At 27.4% G+C, this 26,224-nt stretch overlaps 1 protein-coding gene across 1 annotated transcript; it reads left to right on the top strand.

The window, feature by feature from the left end:
• The first annotated feature begins 1,304 nt into the window (after positions 1-1,304).
• On the top strand, positions 1,305-5,548 carry LOC112734492 (transcription factor bHLH67). Its single transcript, XM_025783835.2, has 4 exons — positions 1,305-1,984; positions 2,560-3,306; positions 3,850-4,329; positions 5,094-5,548. The coding sequence occupies exons 1-4, from the start codon at positions 1,952-1,954 to the stop codon at positions 5,172-5,174; spliced, it is 1,341 nt and encodes a 446-aa protein (XP_025639620.1). The 5' UTR covers positions 1,305-1,951; the 3' UTR covers positions 5,175-5,548.
• The last annotated feature ends 20,676 nt before the right edge of the window (positions 5,549-26,224 follow it).

A 26,224-nucleotide genomic window follows, 5' to 3' on the forward strand; every position in this document is an offset into this window, starting at 1 on the left:
CAATCTAAATTGGTACGTATATATAGATGTTACATATATATAGATCTTATTTAAGCGTCTTCATACTTAAAGTAATAATTGAATTATTGACACTTTTTTTTTCCAAAGTTAAGAATGAAATTCAAATTCAAAATCTCTAAAGTAATAATGAAAAGATTATATCATTTGAATTATAGCTCGTTAAAAATTAAATTATTAATATTTAATTAAAAAAATCACTTCACTTCAATTATACACACTCTAAACTATAGTAATATATAAATTTACTTAATTAAAAAGAAATAATCACTTCAATTCAATTACATACTTTAAATTAGCAATAGTAATATATAAATTTACAGATTTGATGTTAAGATTAACTACTTATAAATCTTAATTATTACCCACTTTTATATAAATATATGTTTCAAACTCAAACTAAATGAATAAATTTATTAAAAATATAATAATTCAATTTAGTGTCTGTATAGTACGTCAAATTTGTTTTAAGAATTTTTTTGTTAAAAATTTAATTTTTAATAAATTTTGATTATTAAATTAATTTTTTATTTTATTAAACAGATTAATTTTCACATCAAATTTAAAAATTAGATAAAATCAGTTCTTATAACAAAAGTATACAAATCTCTAAAAAATTTAAAATTTTCTAATTAATTCTTTTATATAAAAAAAAGAACAATTAATTTGTTGAACAGAATAAAAAACTAAAACACAAGTTCAAATAATTAAAATTTATTAAAAATAAAAGTATCATATAAAATATTTTCTGAAAACTAATTCCGAATATTACTTCTAATATTTAGACCTTATTATAGCAAAGAGAGAAGGGTAGAAGAGAGTCCCACAACCTTGTGTCCCCCCTGCTGGACAAAAAACTGCCACCGCCAATAATGCCTCTTTGGGACCTTATTAGTTATTTAGTCCTCCTCTTTTCTCTCTCTTATTTTTTATAAATTTAATAAATTAAAAACTAATTTTTTATGAATAAAAATTTATTATTAATTAATAAATTATTATATATATAAAGATTTAAATTTGAATCTCGTTAGAGAGAGTTAATGGAATATTTGTACATTGTATACAATAAACTATTTATTTGGCTTAATATGAGTTAAAAAATAAATATTTAGAATAAAATACTATTAATTTTTCAAACACAATACATTCATTTTATTCAGAATAACCATCCAGTACCAAAAAATAATAAACATCTGAATCGAACATCCCTAAATCCCTATTATATATATTGTACGGATATTTCATTAACTTTCTATACTCCATCTTTAAATTTTTAATATTTGATTAAGTTGGGGAGTGATTTAGTTACTCTAGTAACACAAATTGATTTCTTGTAACCCCTTTATGTATTCATAACTTCAAATGCATCATCTTCTACTACTATATACCAGCATACTACTATATTAGTAGTATTATTATCTATTCCTAAAAGCTCAAACCCCATTTCTCAATTTCCCACCTTTCATTTCTTACCACCTTCCCTTCCTTTCCTTCTTAGCTTCCACTACTGTTCCAAGTTTCAACTCTTCTCTATCTAGCTATCTAGGCCCCAATCAACAACCACCGTTGTTTAGTTTCTTTCTCTCTCTCTCATCTTCCTTTCTTTCTCATTCTCAAAGTGCATAGTAGTAACAAGCATTTATTACATTCCTCTATAGACTATAGATATATAAAGGGGGAGAGGGAGAGTGTAATAGGGTATATATGAAAGTGCACAAGAAGAAGAAAGGAATATAGTGATGATACTCAAATGGGGTCCTATACTCCTGCTTCTGCTTCTGCATTACATTAATTACCATTCTTTTCATAGTATTCATAAGAGGGAAACACTATATATACTATTCTAAGGAATGTTGGTCACTCTTCTCATCTACTAGAAACAAAGAAACAATTCAAAACCATTTCTACTATTCATTCTTCTTCACCCTTCAATATGGAGAGCCTCCAAGGACCCCTCAATTCATGTGTATGTTTTTTAATTTATTAATTTTAATTATTTTCTACAATCTCCATTTTCTTTTTTCTATAGACTCAAGGAATTGAGGAAAAGGTACCACTGCCATTTTGCTCATTTCAAAACACTTTTGCATTAAATGCAACATTGCATTGCCATTATTACTTTTTTTTTTCTTCTGAGAAAAACAAAAGGAGAAAAAGATGTATCTTCTGTGCTCCCTCTCTGCTGAAAAGGTTCCCTTCTCTGTTGACATTCTACTTCTGCTCCCTATTTTATTTATGTTTTTTTGACTTTTTTTTTCTTTCTTCAATTCTGCATATATAGCTAAATAGACTTATAGACTTGACCCTTTTCTAGCTCCATCCCTCCATTAATGGTAGCATAATATATATTCCTTACTTCTTTTTGAAAGGTTTACTTTTTTGGGTGTGTGAGAACTGAAAAATAAAAAAATCCCAATTTTATTTTAATTTTTTATAATAATAATTATTATTATTATCAAGGCTTAAATAAACCTAGTAGTGTAGACAAACAAAGACAAAAACAAAATTTAATTATCTTTATTTCTTTTTTTTTTCTTGTAGTTCTTTGGTGAGTCACATTTGGAATTGAACTATTTAGAGCAACAAGGTTTGGTTTTGGATTCAGAATCAGCATTGAGGCTTGAAGAAGAAGAACAAGTCTTAATGATATCAAGCTTAGAAGATAACATGCCATTCCTTCAAATGCTTCAAAGTGTGGAATATTCTCCAAACTACTCATCACAACAACAATGCTTCTTCCCTTTCAAAGATCCAACAAACTTTCAAACTCTTCTAAGGCTTCAACACTTGAAAAACCATAACAACAACAACAACAACAACAATAATAATAATGTTCAAGAACTTGATCAAAAGAGTTGTGTCACACATGATGTCATGGTAGAGATGCAACAACAACAACAACAACAATCACATTCACCAGTGAAATCTGAGAGCTATGAGCTTCATCAACAACACCACCAAACTTCAGCCTCAGCTTCATGTTGTGTTGAGAATAATAATAACAACACCACACCAACAAAAGCTGTTACTGCTGCTATTGAGAAGTGTGGTGGAAGAGGAAATAGCAACACTCAAGAAGTGTGCCAGAAATCTCAACAGGTGGGAAGTGTTGCCACAACAACAACAAGGGAGAGGAAGAAGAGGAAGAGAACAAGGCCTGCAAAGAACAAAGAAGATGTGGAGAATCAAAGAATGACTCACATTGCTGTTGAAAGAAATAGAAGGCGCCAAATGAATGATCATCTCAGTGTTCTAAGGTCCCTCATGCCCCCTTCCTATATTCAAAGGGTATGTTCTAAGTTTATATTTATGAATTATGAATGTATGTCAGATTTTGAGTGTTCTTTTTTTTGGCATGAGTTTCTGAATGCTTCAAAATTAATTTTTTTTAACTTACTTTAATGTACAAAATTTCAAGGACAAATTACAATGGAATTATTATTTTATATTCATTACATACTCATTACTTAGTATATTATTATTATTATCAAATAATGGGTACAAAAAATAACAGGTTACACTGATTTTTCTCTTTGAATAAAACAACCCCATTTCTAAAAAATAGATTCTTTTACTTGGTTCATCATAAAAATTCAATCTTTTTAGAGTCCCACATGCTAAAGTTAAAGAAAATTTTCTGCATTCTGTAAATAAACAAACCCCATTTCTTCAAAATAGTTTCTTTTGCTTTGTTAATGATAAAAATCCAATCTTTTTCAGTTTCACATGTTAAAACACAGTAAATTTTTCTTTTTTTAAAAAAAATATATATATATTTTAATGCTTTATTTATATTTTGATGATGATGAAGTGTTAAATGGGGTGTGGTAGGGTGACCAAGCTTCAATCATTGGAGGTGCAATTGATTTTGTGAAGGAATTAGAGCAATTGCTTCAATCCCTTGAAGCACAAAAAAGGATGAGAAGAAAGAACAATAATAATAGTAGTAACAAAAATGAAGATGCTCTTGGTTTTGGTTCTTCCTCTAATTCTTCTTCAACAACAAATGGTGGTTATGATGGAATAATGAGATCATCAACAACATCATTATCATTATTATCCACTGAAGAAGGAAACTTTGGTGGTGGTGGTGGTAATGGTGATGAATTAAAAGCTGAGAACAAATCAGAATCAGCAGAGATAGAAGTGACATTGATTCAAACACATGTGAACTTGAAGATTCAATGCAAAAGGAGGCATGGTCAATTGGTAAAAGCTATAGTTGCTTTGGAAGATCTTAGGCTATCAATTTTGCACCTCAACATTACTTCATCTTCTGATGATTCTGTACTCTACTCCCTCAATCTCAAGGTATTACATTGTCTTTTCTTTCATCACTTCATATACTATACATTTCTTTTTCTTTTTTAAATTTTTGGTCAAACTCAAGAAAGTGGAATCAAGTCAGTGTACTGTTCTCTTCTGACTTGCAAGCTCAGCAAAAATTAAAAAAAAAAAAAGAATGGCTTCCCTATTTCCAACATTGTTGTTAGTTAATATCTTGATAAATTGAAATTATCAGCTAGTTCATGTTTAGGTTATTTGAAATTCAAAATTTCAGTGCAAAATTTTTTTTATTTCTTCATCTTCCTAATTTCTATATTTCAAAATAATATATAAACAAAAAGAAGAAAACCATTATTATACAAAAAGTAAAATTTAATGGTATTTGCATTTATAATTTTTTTTCTTGTTAATTTGGTTTAAACATTTTAAAAAAATAAATAAAGCCATCCCCTATTTCATTCTGTGGTTCAAGTTCATACCTGTGATTCAAGATGATGATAGAGACAAATTTTACTTTCATTTAAAAAAAATCTTAAATTAAACCAAAACTACTAAAAAAAGAAAAAAATTACATGTGTCAATACAACAATAAATAGTAATTTTTTCTAAAAAAAATAAAACACTTTTTTTTACAGTAATCATTACATCTATCTTAATCTAATTATTCTAGAGTAGACAAGCCTTTAATATATTCTTTTTGCTGTAGCACCATTAAATAGATACATGTACATTCTTTAATTTTTGTGTAATAAATATAAATAAAGTTGGCATGTTGTGTGGTGAAGCAGATTGAAGAAGGGTGTAGGCTAAGATCAGCAAATGAGATAGCTGAAGCAGTTCATCACATATTCAACTTCATTAATGGTTAGCTTCATTATTCTATTATCAAAGAAGAAGCTTAAGGAATAAAAGGACCAAAGCAAAAATGGCAGAAATGGCTGGGAAACGGGGAACACATGGCACTCATTATCTTGTCTACATGTATCAATGTCCATGTTAGGTGATTATATTATTATAGAGGGGGGTTACTACTCCAACTATATACATGTGATCATATATCTATTTTGATATTTTTTTTTGAATGTGTGTGTCATGTGTGTGTGTGTGTGGGTGTTAATTTTTCTTTTTAATTAGAAGTCTAATATTGTATGATATGTTTTTCATATTGTAATTTTTAATTGTTTGAGAAATGCTCTTGTTTTTTATTTTTTTTAATAATATATAGCTAGTTAGTTATCATTAATTCATGATTATATATTATACTCTTACCCAATATATTATTTGTTTACCATTGGATAATTAAGGTCTAAATTTAATATATACATTTTTTAAAGAGTGAAAAATAAAATATTTTGTATAATGAAAAGTGTAAGTTTTTTTCATGCATGTATATATCCAACTTTTTTTTTGTATTTTTAAATCCTTAAAAAATGTAACAGCATTCATTAGCCAAAATCTATGTAAGTTAATATTTTTTTTTATTTTTCGGTTGAAAAGAATAATAAATAAAATTTATTTACATTGATCAATATATTAATTAATTAAAGAGAAATGCTTGTTAAATCTACTTTAGACATAGAAGGATGTTATTATCTTTTTGCAAATTTTGGTTAATGAGATGAAGAAGACCAAAAGCTCAATGCATTAATAGAAGCAATAAATTTTGCATTAATGAGATGAAGAACACCAAAAGCTGAATTTCATCATTTGAATGATCTAGGAAGATGAAATTACCTAGTGTTAGCAAGTTAGTTATAAGAAATAGAAGCATTAATTATGCTGTGTTTGATTTTGAGAATAAGACAAGATAATACATTGAAAATAAGACACAACACAAAGATACAAAAATTAATATTTTATATTTTATTTAATAATAAATTAGAATAAAATATAAAATCCAATATATCAAAAATAAAAGAGAACTAGCTAAAACAGAATATAATAATAATAATAATAATAATAATATTTTTTTTGGCAAAGCGCTTAATTCAATAGTTTATATTATCAAGAACTTGATGGATTTAATTTAACTTATAAAATATATAGAGTCGTGTTAGATCTCCTAATAACAAGAATTGTTTCTATTTTTAAAATTTTAATCTAAAATTTTGATTAAAAGACTAAAATATTTATCACTTTAACTAGATTAAGATCATCCATTTCATTATTATATTTTTTATATTAATGTTTTGTGAATAAAAATCATATATATATAAATTTTCATCTATTATCATTTTCAACAGTTTTAAAATTGTTTTCAGTAAGATTCTCATTTTTATTAATAAAATACAAATAAAATATAATAATGAAACAAGTGGTGATGGTGATCTTATTCCATTGAAGTGATTATTAATGATGAAGATGAATAGGTCATAGTTTAAAATATGATTGAAGTATTTGAGAGATTTGGAAGGATGGATTGTGGTATGGGAATAGGAGTGGGTGGTATGGGGCCAAAGATGTTTCACTTTGAAAATGTTGGAACTCTCATCATTGCAAAGGAAGAGGAATGATGCTTCTCTTTCTACATTGACTTTGGGGTGTCATGTCCCTTAATACTATAAAAATATAAAAAGTTTCATCATTACAAAATTGGCATGCACCCTTTCTGCTTCTTTCTTTTTGGCCTTCACTTCACGGCACCGTGATTCAGTTTATTGCCAAAATCTTGCAAATTTTACAGAAGAAAAAAAAAGTTATAATTTTGCAAATAAAGAAAATATGAGGCTAAATTTTTTACTTATAGGACTCAAATGGTTATAGCCCCTAAAATTTAGGCTTTTTGGGAATTTCTCCAAATATATATGGAGAGTTGGAGACCATTCAAAAAAATTGTCAAATTGTAGAGACTAATTAAAATATATTTTTTTAAAAAATTTAATTATTCTTTTAGTTTTTATAATTTTATTAAATTTTTAATTAAGTTTTATATTTTTTTATTAAGTATTTATACTGTTTTTAATTTTGTAATTAGGTTCTTTTTATATAAAAAATATTTAAGTTAACATAATATTTCTCTCAAAATATATGCAATAAAAAATCTAATTAAAATTTGAATTATGAATACCTTCAATTTGTAAAGAAATATTAAGTTAATTTTAATATTTTTTACACTAAAATTAATTTAATTATAAAACTAACAATAACGTAAAGATTCAATAAAAAAATATAAAGACTTAATTATAAATTTAATAAAATTATAGTTATTAATAGAATAATTACTTTTTTTTAATTCATCAAAATCAAATGACACAGTGCAATTTTCATGAATCAACTTTTAAAAATTTTTTCTATTACACAAATTAAAGGTGAAAACTCATATGTGAAATTGATAATTGAGAATCGTTAGATGATAATTTAGTCAAACTTATTAAATTATCTAACGGTTCTTAAATTTTAGCTTCACATGAAGACAACTGCATGTGAATTTCCACCCAAATTAAATGATTCGATTTATACCAGATAAAAATTTTAATTTGTGAATTTCCACCCAAATTAAATGATTCGATTTATACCAGATAAAAATTTTAATTTATTAAAATACAAATCAAACGGTACAAATTGATCCTTAGAAATTAGACTATCCTATTTTTGACTCACCTAATTAACATCGTCCATAATCTTAGATTACTCCACATTTGTCAATCATAGTGTATTTTATTATGTGCATGGCCATTTGAAAATTAAAGTCTGAAAATATGAGGGCCCTCAAAGAAATTAAATAGTATATAAATTCTATATTATATATTAACCCTTATTACAATCATAGATTACCCAAAATTAGAGAAACTAAACTAGCTAACGAAATCATTTGCTATGCCAAATCAAGTTACAATGTAAAAATCAATAATTAGTTCGTTGAGCATTTGCTATGCCTAAACTTTACCCCTATGATTTGAAAATTAGTAGACTAGAGGTAATAGATTATGTAAAAGTAGTACAATTTTTATGTAAAAAAGTTTCACACAACACTAACACTAACACTAACTAAATAGGACAAATCAAAAGTGCAAGCAAAATTCTTTGTTTATGTAGAGACTCTAATTATATACACACTCCAGTCTCCAGTTATAGATGTACTATATAGGCTTAACTATTCTATTTTTTTTATAATTTTACTAAATTTTTAATTAAATATTTATAATTTAAAATTTTATAACTAAACTTCTACGTTAGATAAAATTTTTTAATTTAGTCCTTGTTGATTTTTTTTTGTTAAACATACAAAATATACTTAAAATATTTATTTTTGTATTTGATGTAAGATGAATTGTGAAATACCATAAAAGTAAATAATATAAAATTGTTGTATTTTTTTTTAAGATAACCATTAGTAAGAATTAGATTAAATTTTTTATTTACGAGATGAACTAATTATCAACTTTTAAACTATAAATATCTAATAAAAATTTAATAAATACTATATAAATTGACAAAATAATTAAATTTAATATATAAGTTGTTTTTCATAAAAAAACATATACACTAAAAATTATATTAATATTAACAATATTTTAGTTAACATATTTTTGCTCTAAATTAGTTGCTTCATGCACATATAAATATATTACAATTAATAAATAAGATTATAAATAAATATTTTAAAATATGTTTTAATTAATGAAACGAGAACAATGATTCCAATTTACATTATTGAATATATATATATATATATATATATATATATATATATATATATATATATATATATATATATATATATATATATATATATATATATAGAGGAAGCAGTTACAATTTTTTATTTTTATTTTTTTTTTTTTATTACCAGTTGTAAGCCATGATGTAAACGTTACCCTAAGGATTCACCTATTTTTTTGGGTCAAGGTAAGAATTCACCTTTGATAAGACAGAAATGTAAACTAGGAGCTAGATCCTCTGATGATATAATATCATATTTTTATCCTACCTATGATTAAGACACATGTAGCTGATAACGACCTATATTACAAACATTCGATCTCTTAATATTTAACTTTTTCCCCTCTCAAATTCAATCCTCATACTTTTGTTATTTGAATAATAATAATAACAATAATAAAATTTAATTACTCTATTGCTGGTCTTTATTATTTTTACTAAATTTACAATTAAGTTCTTATACTGTTATTAAGTAATTAGTTTTTTTTAGTATAAAAAATATTAAAATTAATTGAACATTAATTTCTCTGCAAATTAAATATATCCAGAATTAAAAATTTAATTAAATTTTTTATTGCATATTTTTTAAAAAATATTTTATTAATTTTAATATTTTTAACATAAAAATAATTTAATTAAAAATTAAAAATAATATAAAAATATAATTAAAAATTAAAAATATTTAATAAAATTATACGAATCAACCGAATAATTAATCCTAATGATTATAATAATAAACTCTCGCTATAATCTATATGGATAGTTAAACTTGTTTCTCTTGTTTATTTATTGTTTGAAGTTATAAAAATGAAATTAATAAGATTTTCACAATTGGATCATTTCTCATCATTATTTATTGTCCTATTTTTTTTAACTCTTCGAAATTTGATGGAAATAATTTTATGAAGGGCATAGAAATTAAGGTGGGACAGAAAATAGCACCATCCGCTGGCAATGCCATGTTTGAACCATTCGTGTGTTATTTCACATTGCCATCATTCCAAACACCAATTACATAAAATGGCAAACTTATTATAATTACAGATACGTGTCGGAAATTCCATTGTGAAAGCTGTTTGACAATAATAAAGTGATCAAGGTGGTGAAGTCAAACTCAAAATAATCATGAAACTATTCAATCCCAATTCCAATTTCAATTCTATATGAATAGCCCCACACCACAGTTATAATAAGACATTTTTCACAAAATCGCATTTCATAACCAATAATTTTATAAATTAATATGTAGTTATTATTAATAGACACGAGAAAAAATAAAAAATAATTAACTAGTTTTTTTTATATCAAAGATAGGAGTGAAATTCGAAGTTGCAATCTCTAAGTGAGTATAAAAAGATTATACTATTTAAACTATAAAAAGATAAATAAAAATAAATTATTAATTATATATACTGAAAAAACATTATTTTTTAATTAGTAAAAAAATTATCATAGTATAATTTTCTATAAGATTGAAAGAGAACTGTTTGTATTTATTATATATATTTTAAGAAATTGATTTGAGATTATATATATTTATATTATTCTCTTAATAGTGGATTATTTATGTTGTCTATTTCTATTAGTTTAAATTTAAAAAAATTACAATATAATATTAAAGTTTCATATTTAAAAAATTCAATAAATTCTAAATAAAATAACATAAAGTAAATAAAAGAAGAAAAAAATATTTATATAAAAATAAAGTAAATTTTTTGTTTGAAAAAAATATTAAAATTATAACAATTTATATTATATTCTTCTATCTACTTAAACTTAAAAAAAAATAGTATTACAATATTGTACAATCTCTCAATCTCAATTTCAATTCCATATGAATAGCTGACACCATAAGTATAATAATATATAAGATATTTTTAACAAAATTTTATTTCATAACCAATAATTTTTATATTATATGTAGTTATTATTAATATAAAAAAATTAAAATTAATTAATCAATTTTTTTATTTTAAAAGAAAATGAGTAAAAATAAAATTATTAATGATATATATTAAAAAAACATTTTTAGTCACTAGACTTTTTAAAGACATTGATTTGAGCTTATTTATAATTAGATAACATATATGTATATAATAATTACTCTTAAAAATGTGAGAATAAAATAAGAATTATTTAATATATAACATCAGTGAGAAAAAAACAAAGGGAAAAGAAACACACATCCCCATGTGCAAGTGTAGTGTGTGTGTCAGAAGGACAAAACAACCCCTCTCCTTTTCAGCACAGCTCGAACCCCAAAGCTTATTTATAGGTAAAAAAAATTATTAAAACATTTTAACTAAAACTCTTTTAGAATATTTATTAATTAAATTCTTCTTTTAATAAATAAATAATAAAACTATCATAATTTTTCTCTTAAAAATATTTTTTATATTAAATATCTTTATAATACACGTAAGTCCTCTTTATAAATGTATCTGAAATTGTAATCATTCACGAAAATTAATTAAATATGATAAAATAATATATTTATTTATAAAATATATAATTTTTAAAAAATAATCATTTTAATTTATTGTTTTATATTATTTAACCATTAAAAACTGAATTAGTTTAATTACTAACTGATTTTTAATTTATTTTTATATTTTTGACCAATTCATTACCGAACAATTTTTGTTTTATATCAAATCGATCTGATAAACCAATTTCTATTAATTGAGTCGAACAAATTTATTCATTTTATTGGTTATCATAAAGTTTAATTATTCTGTTAGTTTTTAGAGTTTCGTTAAATTTTTAATTAGGTCTTTATATTTTTTTTAAATTATATCCTTGAACTAATATTTTTTTAATTAAATTTCTCTTGACAATAAACATTATAAAAAATATTAAAAAAATAAATTTGTCATTATATCTATTATTTATTCTTTACAAATTACTCATATTTAGTAAGATTTTAACTCTTCTCGTCTCTCTCTAATTTTTCTCCTCCTCTGTTTGACTATATCTGAAAATACAAATATTATATCTATTCATCACAGATCTAATTAACGGCTGAATGTCTTTAACAATCTCATTTGTGTACAAAATTAGAATAATTTTTAATAAAATGATGTAAAAGAGAGAAAAAAGGAGAAAATTTTCTATAATTAGCATATGAACCTTGACAAGTCTTTGGACCAAAAATCCGATCGAACTGAAAAAGTTTTTTTTTCCATCTTTCGATATTTTAGATGGATCTAAAATGAATAGAGAACCATCCCCTAATAAAATCAATAACATTCTTGGATTCATCCTGAAATGAGAGTCTAATTTGGTAATAAATTCGAATATTACCTGTGATTTGAATTTAAAAAGTTGGACAAAATTAACTTTGGTTAATAATATATAAAGAAAAAGTGGTCATTAATTAAATAAGCAATTAAAACATTCAACCTTTCAAATCCTAACCATATTAAATAATTTTCTATTCTCTTCTACTACTTTATTATATCCATCAGCTTTAGTTGTCATATCCTCTGGTTGACTCTCTGAATTCATATAGAGTTCATTAAAAAAACTTTGAATTTGTGATTGCATATCCTTAAAATTATTCTTGGTTTTCAACTTTAAAGCTAAGATCTTAAAAAAAAAATATAGGATGTTATAAGTATTATCACAGTAAATACAGAAAATCAAATCTCTAATATTTTTAATACCAACTTGTAATTAATAAATCTTCATAAGTTTAACATTTCGTCTATATCACATACTGTCATTCATTAATGCTGTCACAAATCGAAGAAAGAATTTATGGTTAGGTTAATAATATAAATCATTAGATATGGTGTTATTGGTGGTGCTGATAATAGAATCAACAACAAATAGAAGAAGAAAAAAATATTTTAAGTGCATAACAATGACAATAGAACCAACAACAATTAGAAAGAAAAAAATACAATCGGTAGAAAGAGAGATCTCCACATAACTCAAAAATCTTAACAAAAAAACTATTATGCTGCAAGTAGCAACGGTGAAAATTAAAATTGCTCGTAATGGTATGTTTCGTGCAGAAGAAGATGAGGAAGTATGATTCTAGTAAAAAATTTTCAGCAGACACACCTTTAACAGTGGGAATAACAACCGTAAAGCGATACCCTCTAACAATGTTTCAGTGGTGGAGTTGAGCTCAAGAGATGATTGTGTGCGCCAACAAAGAGACGGAGGAGGAAGTGAAGGAAAAGGGTTTTCGTTATTCTTGAGATGACTAATTTTATCCTTCTGAAAATTCAAGAGAAGAGACAATTAGGGTTTTAAAAAAGTTAAGGTATCTTTAATTTGGGGACGAAAAATTCTGTTAAATCAAATATTTTTGTTACGATAGGGACTTAATTGAAAAAAATAAATGGTTCAGTGACCCAATTGAAAAGAAAAAAAAAGTATAGAAACCTAATTAAAAATTTGACGAAACTACAGAGGCCAACAAAATAATTAAACCTTCTCATAACTAATACTACTAAGAAAATGCAAGCAAATATAAACTTTTAAAGGGTTAACTATTAATTCGATATTCAAAAGATTCAAAGATCTCTAAAAGATGTTATCGAAAAAACAACCCCTGAATGATTTAAAAATACGATAAAAAATCAATAAATATTAAGTAATAAATTTTTTTATATTTAGCAAACGGCTTATCTATTAAATCTAAATTGTTATGGTAACATTTGAATAAATATTTAAAAGATGTATAAAAAAAATTAAAACAAAATTTGATCTCTAAATTTTTTTTATTTTTTAGAAAAATATGGTCATACACAATAAAAATGTTTTTAAAAAAATTTACTTTATAAAAAATTATAAAAATTTAAAAATAAAAATATCTTATTTTTTTAATAATAATTATAAAAATTTATATCAAAATTTAATTTCTAAAATCATTTTTTAGAATATATATCTCTGGCGAAGACTTATTCATCGTTAATAAGTGATACGATTTTTCAGATGAGGCAGCTTGCTTTGCTTCTCTACTTCTCCATGATAATCTCAACAAAAAAAATGGATACATAATATTGGAGCTAGACGTGTGCACAACAATAGAACGTGAACAAGTTCTTAGTAGGTCCAGCATTTTCAAAATAGTATTGCAAATTAGTTAAAATTCTGTTTAATTAACCACATGCATTACCGATTAGGCTAATTTTTTTTATACGAAAAAAATTGTCTGTAATTTATTATTATGAATCATTGATGTGTTTTTCTTGAATATGGATTAATTTTTTTTTTAATTTTGAGTAACAAATCGGACCCTCAGATTTGGAGAATAGAGAAATCTGAGGGTCAGATTTCATAGAGTTATAAATTTGAGGGTTAGATTTGTATATTAAAAAAAATTTAAAATAAAAAAACTCAAATTTAAGAGTTAGATTTGTATTTTTTTTAAAAAAAATTAAAACTACAAATCTGATTCTCAAATTTGTGGTTATCAACAAAAAAAAAAATTAAAACACCACAAATCCAACCCTCATATTTGTGGTATCTATATAAATAAAAACACACAAAGTTTTCACCTTATTTAAAAACATCACCTTCTACCTCCATATTAAAAATACAAAGCGTACCAATTACAGCATGTGATTTTTCTTAAACCCGTGGATTATTCTACATTGAGCATTTCAAATTTATAATATGTAGCAATCAACGATTTAAATTGTCTTTAACATTTGGGATAAGTTTTAAAATTATCTCTAACATTTAAATCGTCCTATTTAAATTTCTAACGTTTTAAAATTGATTCAGTGTTGTCATGCTGTTAGGGATTTATTAACAGAATTGACGATGAGATAAAATTAAGACGATTTTAAAACGTTAGGAACTTAAATAAGACGAAAACATTGAGGACAAAAACGATACATATAAATAAATTTTAATTTTATCCTTCAATAATATCAATTTTTCACAGTATATAGTTATTCAATTATTTTTTATTACATCTAAGTAAATTACACTTAATCACATTACTTTTATTCTAAATCAATTAAAAATTTTTATTCATCGTAAAATATTTATAGAATGATTAGTATATAAACTTGTGGAAACAAAATGATACATATACAATAAAATAATGTGATTCTAGTCATTCTACAAATATTTTATTATGATTAAAAATCTTTAAGAATAAAATTATAAAAAAATTAATTTATTTAGAATGAAAGTAATGTGATTAAATGTAATTTACTTAGATGTGATTAAAAAATAATTGAAAAATTATGTATCATAAAAGATTTATATTATTAAAGGATAAAATTAAAATTTATTTCAGGATATCGTTTTTATCCTTAACGTTTTCGTCCTATTTAAGTGCTTAACGTTTAAAATCGTCTCAATTTTATCTCGTCATCAATTTTGTTAACAAATCTTTAACGAAATGATAATATCGAATCAATTTTATAATATTACAAACTTAAATAAAACGATTTAAATATTAAAAATAATTTTAAAATTTACTCTAAATATTGAAGAGAAAAACAATATTTATTTTTTAATAAATAATAAATCACGAATCATGTAAATGAACCAAATATATATATATATATATATATTCATGGCAAAACCAATGTCTTCGGGTAACACATCACAGTATTGACTTGAATGAACAATACCTGAAAGGAACAATGGTCAGAACTTTTTGAACTAAGTGACTTCTTTATTGGAAAAGAAGAGAGACACACCCTTCCATCCTCTCTCTTATTATTCTTGCATTTCCATTTAGTTAAGACGCAAAATAGTTTTTGACATTAAAATCTTAGATTAAAATTGCTCATGAGATTTTAATTATATTAATTATATTTTTAAAATTGATAAAAATATATTATATTAATTTTTGACTCATTTTTTGTTAATAATCTACTGATATAATTTGATGACGTAAATTATTAGTAATATATATTACTTTAAATTTTGACTACGTGTAATAATATGCGATGTGACATATTAATATAGACGGTTGTGCAACATATTATAATACTATTTGTTTACGTGTCACCTTGTGCCACATGTCGTCATCGTAACATTATTCGTTTAAGTATCATACGTTTTGTTATTATTATAGAAGTATAAAATTAGTTTTTAAGTTTGTTTTAAATGACTTATGTTCGTTTCTAAAATTGAATGTCGTGCATCAAATTAGTCTCTTCACTAGCTTTTGCTATTTTTTTTGTAAATTTAAAATTATCAAAATTTTAAGATACACTAATTTCAATAATATTTTTTCACATGTCGTTTAAATACAAGTATTTTTATAAAATACTTTTAAAATTGTAGTTTTAATTACACATTTTTTCACAATAATTTAACATTAATAAATTTGTAATATATAAGTATATTATTATAAAAAAATTATATTCTTGATTAAACACACTTTTTTTCGTAAAAAAATATGCATGTCTCTAAACAAAAATCAAGAATTAAAATACATATTTTTTTATTTTTTTGATTCCTATGAAATATACAATTTTTGAACTTAAAAATATTTTTTAATTAATCATATAATTATTTTGTTAAATAACATAATTATTGTTATGAGACGTAGTTAAAACCGATTGTGTGTAAATGAACTAGACGAAAGAGGTCGACGATGATAGTAAGAATGCTTGATGAAACTTCTTCACATCAACTCCAATGCGATGGCGGGGATACCTGTAATGGACTCTAATACCTATGTGAGCACGAGTTTAAGTTGGTTCAAGTGAGGTTTAGGTTGAGAAATACCTAAATTTATTGGAAATTTATATGGACTTTGTTAGGTAGACAATGACTTTTATAAACAATGTGAATAATAAATTCTAAAATTGGCCCAATAAAGTAAAAATATATTACACCATCAAATTATTCACCTAAATCTTAATATTAGAATAATCATATATCCGCACACCTAATAAATTGAACATCTTATATATCTATTATTCACATTGTTTAATATTTTTATTGTCTACCTATATTTTTTCTATTTATATATAGGCTTGGAAAAGATTATGACTTAATCATCTGAGTTGATAATTTGATCTAAAGTCAGTGTGTAGTTTCTTCCTCTATTGTATGAAAAGTTAGTTAATGTTGCATAGTTATCATTATTAAATTATTATGAAAAAATTTTTGTATGATTAAAACTAAAATTTTAAAATTTTTTTATTAACAACAATTGTATTTAAATAACATGTAAAAAAATATAATTAAAATTAATGCATTTAAAGATATTGAGAATTTTAAATTTATAAAAAAATAAAAAATTAGTGAAGGGACTAATTTGATGCATAACATTCAAATTAAAAGCTAAAATGAGTTATTTAATGCAAATTTTAGAGACCAATAATTTGATACATCTATTATCATGACATAACAGATGATATATGAATAAATAATATTGTGACACGTGGTCAAACAATATTGTGACATGTGACACAACTGTCTATGTCAGCATGTCGTGTGTCGCTGATTAATCTATCATCATATCATTACATGTGGTCAAATCAAGAAGTGACACGTATTATTAACTGTCCACATCATGTTAATAGAAAATGGGTTAAGGACTAACATAGTGCATTTTTGCCAATTTTAAAAATATAATTTATGCAATTAGAATCTCAAAAATAATTTTAATGCACACTACCATTTTAAAAGATTACTTTAAGATTTAACTCTATTTCCATTGTTAGCATTTTTACAATTTTTAAGAATTTTTTCTAAGAGTAATCATTAACATTTTTGGCTTTGATGTTATTAATAAATATTTAAAGTTATACACGTTTTGTAAGAAAAGAATTACACTTATATATGACTTTTACATCATATTATGATGTTAGATATAATCGATTATTTATGTATATTTAATACTTGATAATTTAAATTTTTAAAAGATAATTTTATGATGCGATATTAAAATTTCTATAAGCAAACAACTAGAATTCTATCTTTATTACCTAAATTCTTTTAAATAAAGATAGAATATCAACATAACATTAAAATTAAAAAAAATCTTAATATGAAAATGTATTAAATATACAAGTTAATCATTACATTCAAACAAATTAGGTGTTATAACAAAATTTTAAAGTGCTGAAAATCAAACTTCTTATCAAACTAGGTAAATGTTTAAAAGTTCAACTAAAGTTCAATTATAATTAAATCGAATATAATAAATTAAAAAAAAAGCTAGACCGATTCAACTTGTTTACAAAAATTTTAAGGATTAAGTACGATTTTGGTCTCTAACGTAGAAGTCGAAAATTTATTTTGTTTCTGGCCTTTTTTTCGTTATAAAATGATCCCAAAAGTTCAATTTAATTTTAAAATCGTTCTTCAGACGAAAATACCTCTCTCTCCCCTCTTCTTTCTCAACATTAATCAGAAGCAGAAGCAGAAGCGCAAACGCAGAAACAAAAACAGGCAAAAGCAGAAATCAGAAGTAAAATAACAACAATCAAACAACAATAACAACAACAATAACAATGGATAATGAAATCAGGGCGACAACAAAAACAGAACCAAAAGCAAAAATAGAAGCAGGCAGAAGCAGAAGCAACCAAAGCATCAACAACAACAATGGAATAAAAGGAATAAATAGAAACAACCAGAAACATCATCAACAACAACAACAATGGAATCCTTTAAATCTGAAAAATTAAAGAAAAAAGAATAAAAAATTGAAACAGAGGAGAAGTGTTGCGGCGGTGGCGGAAGAGGAGGGACTGCGGCGGTGAACGGTGATGCGGTGTTGGCGGGCTACAAATCGCCACGAGGAGGGCGTTGTGGAGGGATTCGTTCATCTCTTCTCTTTCTCTCTCCCTCTGCTCTTTCCTCTCTTGCCGTTAGTGTATGTGCTGAGGAAGAAAGGAGCAGCGGCGGCGGCGTGGAGTAGCGACCTTTCCCCTTCCCCCACTTTCCTGGAAACAACACTCCCCCCGATTCTCTTTCTCCCCCGTCGTCCCTTTCTTTCTTTTTATTTTATTTTATTTTATAATTTTTTTAGTTAGAAGTAATTTGGTAATAAAAATAAAAAAATTTGGTAAAAAAGACGATTTTAAAACAAATTGAAACATTCGTGACCATTTTGTAGTGAAAAAAGGTCGGAGATAAAATAAATTTTCGACCTCTACGTTAGGAACCAAAATCGTACTTAACTCGAATTTTAATCTGTTAGAGATATAACTATTTATATTATCTATCTTATCAATTTAAATTTTTGGGAGAAGTGATTTCATAATATAGTATCTTAATGTTCGAAAGATCTAGAATTCGATCTTTAGTAAACCTCAGAAATGGAAAAAATAGCATACAACAAATAAAAGAAAAAAAGAATACCTATACAAAAATTAAGCAAATTTAAAAGAGACGTTTAATTAAAACAGAATATTAGAGATATAACTATTCATATTGTCTCTTCCTATCCTACGTTTAAACTCTTAAAAAAAATTTCATGATATAACTATTTTTCTAGTTTTTTTTATCAGTTTACTCATCACAATCAATTTTTATTCTGAACTGAATTGACTTAGTGACAAATTTTCAGTTAATCTGATTGAACCCATCGATATGGTCCAATTCTGATACCCATACAATTTTCTGAAACTCGATTATGGTGTATGTTTACCATGGTTATTGTATTAGAAAGCGCCAATACGTATTGCTAATGGACCAAAATCAGAAGACGAAAGGTATGTATTTCATTTTCAGCCTAAGGGGACCGCTCTATATGATATGGTTTATATATATATGCATGGTACCCTTTTATCAGAATGAAAAGAGAATCTTAGCATTATTGACCTATATATATTTATGCTATGTTGCTTGGCTTACGTGACTATGCAAAATGCATGTTTAAGACTACGTCCTTCAATGGTGATGGGGATGGGACACAATGTATTATTAATTAACATCATAAACTCACAATATCATATTCCAATTTTTTCACTTTAAAGAGAAAGCAAAATTATTCGTTTTAAATATTCCTTTGCTTCTCATCGTTTATACACCAATATATATACCTTAATTAATTAAAGTGTGACTAAATTATCTGGTATGTCATCTCTTACAAAACTCTCTTTTATTTATTCTTAAAATGTGATTATACATAGAAAAATCTAATATAAAATTCGCTCAAATATTAAAAAGTGGTTTTCCATAAAAGAGGTATATATCATAGATATATGATTGTAGCTTTTAGAACAAAAAATTTAGAATTAAATTTTTATTGACTCTTAAAAAAAATTAGCATAAAAAAATAAAAAAGGAAACTCTATGCAAAATTGAGGTAAACGCAAAAAAATTCTTGTCTATCATGTTGCACACTATTGTTGGGATTTTCATGATTTACATGCAATAACTAGAGATGGTAGTAAGGACCAATTGTATAAGGAGGGTACACCTCTTTGCCAGAGAGAGGGTCTTCCTATTCCAACCTGAGAGCTTGGCTTGCATTTTGTTAATAGCAAATTAGAAATGATGCTAGTTACATCTCTTATGGATGAGGGGAACACCAATATAGTTTTTCGAATTTGCTGTAAGAGTTATTCTTAGTTTCTGGCTAAGTTATATCTTGGTGTTGTGGTTCACAATAGAGATATTCGCAGTGCCGTTTAGTTCGGATATTTAGAAAAAAGTCAATAATAAAATCATAAACCAAAACAAAATAACTTAATAGAAAATATAAACACAGAATCAAAGCAAAAGGACAATAAAATAAAATCACTAACAGAATCATAAAATTGAATTAAAAATAAAAAATATAAACATAGAATCATAAAAAATAGAAGTAGAAGTACAAAAAAATAAAATCATTAATAGAATCATAAAAACAGAAGTTGAATACCTGATCGTAGGCTTCATTCTTGAGGACAACGACTGATGTGCGTGGACGATGATGGCAGCTCCTCGTGCGTGGAGATATGGCGTGGAGGAGTGGTGGGCCGGGGGCTGTACGTGGAGGACGACGACAAAGGGAAGCAGAGAAAGAAAGGACCACACCAGAAAGAGGGAAGCGTGATCACAACTAGAAAATTGCTTAATACAGATAGATTTACAAACAGTTTTGGTCTTTATTACAGACGAATTTTTTGTTACTGACAAAATTACCGACAGATTTCGTCCTTCTGTAAAAATCTCGTCGAAAATTATTTACCAACAGATTTTTTTCGTTGGTAATTTACCGACAGATTTTTTACCAGTTACGGACAGATTTTTCCTCGGTAAATTCTCTCCTCCATTTTCCTGGAATGACAAACTTTCCGACGTATTTTTCGTCTGTAATTAGAGACAGATTTTTCGACGGATTTTCCGTCGGTAATTGGCAACAGATTGTTCGACAGATTTTTCGTCGGTAATTGGAGACTTGAAAAACCATTCCAAACTCTGAATATAGACAGAAAATCCGTCTGTAAATCTATCAATAAGGTAAAATAGAATTTTAGATTTTTTAGATCTTAATAAATACAAATTTTTATCTAATTTGTATTTTTGAATATTTATAATATTTCAAAAAATAAACAAATTCATCGTATTATCAAATTAAAAGAAAAGTATTATAAACAAGCAAATCAATATAATTCAAAACATAAAAAAAATGTATTGATACATCAACTATAATAATAAGTAACAACCATACATCAATAAAATGTGTTGATACATCAACTATAATTCAAAACATAAATTCAATGTATTGTTCTTATAGCATCATATAAATTTTGAATGCCAGCATTCTTATGAATGGACATTATCTCCATGATTAGCTCATCAACTTTCAACTCCATGAATGATTCCTGGAGATATATGGTATCTGGAGGTACAGTAATCTTTATTCTCTCATCACATCACATCAGTTCCTTAAATGTATCTATTCTCTGCTCTAAGTACTGAAAAATTTAGAGTAGTCCTTAGTTTTACCATTCATAGTATTTAAATTAGTTGTTACATAATTTGTATCCTAATTGTTAGTGGTAATAAATTTTAACAAGGCAGAGTTAATAATACTATCACATAAGCTGACATTTAATCTTCTTACATGTCTTATCACTTCAGTTGTTGGAAGGATTCTCACCCTGTTGGATCCAGCTTGAGTTAATATTCTATATTCTGGAAGCATCTAGATAGATCTACATTTGGTAAGCTCTTCAACACTGCATCTAGATAGATAAACATGATATATAGGTAATAACAGTAGCATCACAAGAAGATTAGAAATAAGTGAAAATAAGTGAGAAAGAATTAGGGTTTTGCAGAAGATTGTTCCTGGTGGAAGCAAGATGGACACTGTTTCTATAAATCCTGCTAAATTAGTTAATAACTAGCCATTAACTTAAATTTTAATAAGAAAGATTAGAAATAAAAACCTTATATTAAAATAGGATAGAGCTCTTTAAAATAAGAATTTTGACACTAATTTCAAAGAATTTAGTCTAAGATTGGGCCGGACAGGTAAAACCGATCAAATTGGCCCTAAACCGGGCCCGTGGACCCAACCGGACCCATCACTTAAATGAGCTTCAGCTCCTTACTTCCCTTTCATTCCCATTTCCACTCCAGCATCCATGGGAGAAGGGAGGTGAAGAACAACCCTAACCACCACAACAAACCACCATAACTTTTTCATCCAAGCTCTGATCGCCGCACCATTTGCAGCTACGCGTCCAGTGCGTCGAGCTCTACAATTCCATCGGAACAATTTTATAGGTAAATCACACCACTCGTCCCAGCCTCTCAATCTCTTAAAATTTCAAAATTTTGGGGTTTTGGTTATTGAAATTCGGTGTCTTGATGTTTAGGCTCAAACTAGCTTGAGGAGCTTGTAGATTCTTGTTTAATCAAGACATATATAAGGTGATAACTCTCAAAATTCTGCAAATTCTAGCTTATGTGGGTTGGGTATTGAATTTGGGTGTGAACTATGTGAATTAGGCTTGTATAAGTGTATATTGAGGTTGATTGAGCACATTGGAGGCTTGGTGGAGTTTGGGAAGCCTTGCCTTGAAGATTTTGAGATTGGAAGGTTGCTTTAGGTGCCTTGGTGGGTCTCGGGTAATACACGAAAATCGGCTAAGGTATAGTTTATGTTTTGCATGTATAATATATAATGTCATGTGAAAACTTAGGCTAGAAAACCATAGAATAAGCTGGACTGGTTATGTGTATTGAATGTTTAGTGATAATGATATGGTTTGAGCATGTGTGGTGTTCACTTGATTTTGTTGGTATTGAAATAATGAATGATGATGTGATGATGGTTGAAGAATTTATGATCATGGCAATATATATATATATATATATATATATATATATATATATATATTGAAATGTTGGTGTTTGTTGTCAAACTTGTGAAGGTTAGGTAGAAATGAGGTGTTATTGAGTTGAGAAAATGGTAGGATTGTAAATATTGTTGAGATATTATAAAGCGTAAGTTATATTGATGGTTATAGGTATGTTGGATTGGGTTGGAATGAGTTTTGAAAAGAAAATGAAGTTTTGAAGCTTTCGTGAAATTTGGTTTTTGGCCGAATTTCGGCAACTCATAACTTGGCTTTCTAATCCCCAAATGGTTTCAAACTGGTTTTGTATGAAAATTGGTTTCGTGAAGTATACACCGTTCAAAGAACGAAGGAAAAATGATTTAGAACAAAAATGTTATGTGCGTTAGAAATTTGGTGTTTAAATTAGCAAATCTGCAGATTTCAGATTTAACCAACACTTTGATAAAATTCATGCCCACGCGTACGCGTGGCAAGGGTAATTTGCGTACGCGAAACCTTAATACGCATAGGGTAGCTACTGCCTCACGTGTATGCGTGCGCAGGCGAGCCTATGCGTACGCGTAATCGGCTAAGTTTGCATGCCCACGCGTACGCGTGGCCGACGTGTGCGCGTGACTTGAGGTTTACGCGTACGCAAGATCCTCATGCGCTACTGCCAGGCGCATATGCCTATGTGTAGTCAGGTGGTGCTTACGCTTCTTGGGCTAAATGCATACCCACGCATACGCGTGGCCCTGTTTTCTACAAAAATTAGATTTTGAGTTTTTAGACTGAATTTCAAACTTCTAAACTTCTATTTTCTTACTGTTAGTTCTAAACTTGGTTAGGAAGCTTAGTAATGAGGTGGAGTTTGTAAATTAAGGTAACTTAAGGGTGAAGTAAAGGTTAAGAATGATGAAATCATGTAAAAAGGAGATGCATGCATGAATGATTGAAGATGTTAAGGCTTGAATGTTTGATTTCTATAATTAATATGAAATGTATGAGGCTTACACATGTAAATTATTTGAGATACAGTTTTCTCTGGGTAAAGTATTGTGACTTGCCACCACGTGTTCCAAGTCGAGACTCGATACTCTGTTGACCCTGTGACGTAAATGTGACCGGACACTCTAAATTCTCGAGAAGGTTGACCCCTATTGAGCAATTTATAATATGAGAAAAAGCTATGCATAGACTCTTGCGGATGCGCGTCGGGGGACAGTCCAAAGATTTAGCAAACCGGACTTGTCAGGTTGGCTTAATAACTGACGGATGAGACTCATCAGTCATAGGAGAGGCATGCACCATATGCATATTACTTGAATTACTTGTCTATGCAATAAATGAGTGTGCCTAAACGTATTTGCCATGCTAATTGTATAATTGCTATCTGCAGTATTTGTACATTTCTTGTATCTGATTTTATCTGTTTTACTGTGTGTAGTGTACCATTAGAGATGGAGGTTTCGAGGAAAGTCGGAAAGGAAATAGGGCTAAGGTTAAGTTATGTTAGGCTTGGATATCTCTAGAAAGCCACCCCCTTTATGATTTCTATTTAATACTTTAAGGCTTTTTTTAATCTGAGTGTCGGTGGTCTAGGATTGCCTCTGGCGTTCCCAGAACCTTATATATTATATGCATGGTACCTTCACCATACTGAGAACCTCTGGTTCTCACTCCATACTGTATTGTTGTTTTCAGATGTAGGTCGGGAGGCTCCTCGCTAGGCGTCTGGACTTCTGAAGCGGAGTAGTCTCTGGGTTTATTTTGTTGTACAGCTTTATATATATGTACTTAACTTTCTCTCCAAGAAACTTGTTTATTTTGTCCCTTCTAGAGGGTTGAGGAGAGTTAAGTTTTCAATTATGTATTTTGGGAATTCGGAATATGTGTATATATGTAAATATTCTCCGGCCAACCTTAACTTCACAGGCTGAGTTAGGAGCTTGTTATTCTGTACTTTTGGCCCTCTATTACCGTTTTCTACTTAGTTACACCTATAATCTCTAGGTGTCTTAGCACGCAATCAATCTCGTTTCCTGAGCGTTGCACTTTTTATTTTGCGATTTTGTTTTATCTATTTTCCAAGGCTCCTCGTAGATTACTCTTTTTCAGATACTATTATGTATATATATATATATATATATTTTGTTTTAGAGGTTGTAATACCACACCACCTTTGTTTTACGGCTTAAGCGTAAAGTTTTGTATGGTAAGGTGTTATAGCTTCAATGCTTGATGAAGCTGCTAACTACCTCAAGACTCTCCAAACACGCCAACTCTGGAAGCAATCACGTAGTTAGAAAAATTCACAATTGAGAACTTAACTACTAATTCATAAGATATAGACTTCATCAATCGAACACACATGAAAATCAACTTATGTTGACTCCAAGTATACAAGCATAAAATAAAATAAAAACAACAATGAATTCATACCTCCAAGAACTAGAACAGAGATTGATTATATAAGTCTTTACCTTCTAATTGTCGACACACTCGCACATGGCCAGATTTGGAACAGAATCACAAAATTAGTGTTCGGATTAGAGCAGCGGCGGAGAGAGCTATGCGACGACGGCGATGAAGGGAGCATACGCGACGAGAGCGACAGAGAAGGCTCTGCGACGATGGCGACAAAGGGAACAAACGCGACAAGAGCGGCGGCGGAGGGGCTCTTGCGACGCGAGCGGCGGCGGCAACGGCAGAAGAAGCTCATGCGACGGAGAGAAGAAGTAGCTCGTTAACAGAGAGAGGAACAAGCTTATTTGATTTGTGTGGTGTGAATGGAGCTCGATAGGATAGGGGAGGAGAAGGCTACGTTTAACTCAAATTTTCCGACAGAATATTTTAAATTACAGACAGATTTTTTGTCTATAATAATTTAACAGAATGCAATATTTTTGTTCATTTAAATACAGATAGATTTTCTGTCGGTAATAATTTCTCACGAAAAAAATTAATTTTTCCGACAAAATTATCGAAAATTCTCTTTTCCGTCTGTAATTTATGCTAATTCATTTTCTTTCGTT

Source organism: Arachis hypogaea, chromosome 2 (genome assembly GCF_003086295.3).
Source record: "Arachis hypogaea cultivar Tifrunner chromosome 2, arahy.Tifrunner.gnm2.J5K5, whole genome shotgun sequence".
NCBI classification, from domain to species: domain Eukaryota; kingdom Viridiplantae; phylum Streptophyta; class Magnoliopsida; order Fabales; family Fabaceae; genus Arachis; species Arachis hypogaea.

Excerpts from the sequence above, each read along its gene's own strand:
- LOC112734492 (XM_025783835.2), top strand. The coding sequence starts at position 1,952 with ATGGAGAGCCTCCAAGGACCCCTCAATTCATGT. Across the intron at positions 3,307-3,849 it reads CCCCTTCCTATATTCAAAGG|GGTGACCAAGCTTCAATCAT; the intron begins GTATGTTCTAAG and ends GGGGTGTGGTAG. Across the intron at positions 4,330-5,093 it reads TCTACTCCCTCAATCTCAAG|ATTGAAGAAGGGTGTAGGCT; the intron begins GTATTACATTGT and ends GTGGTGAAGCAG.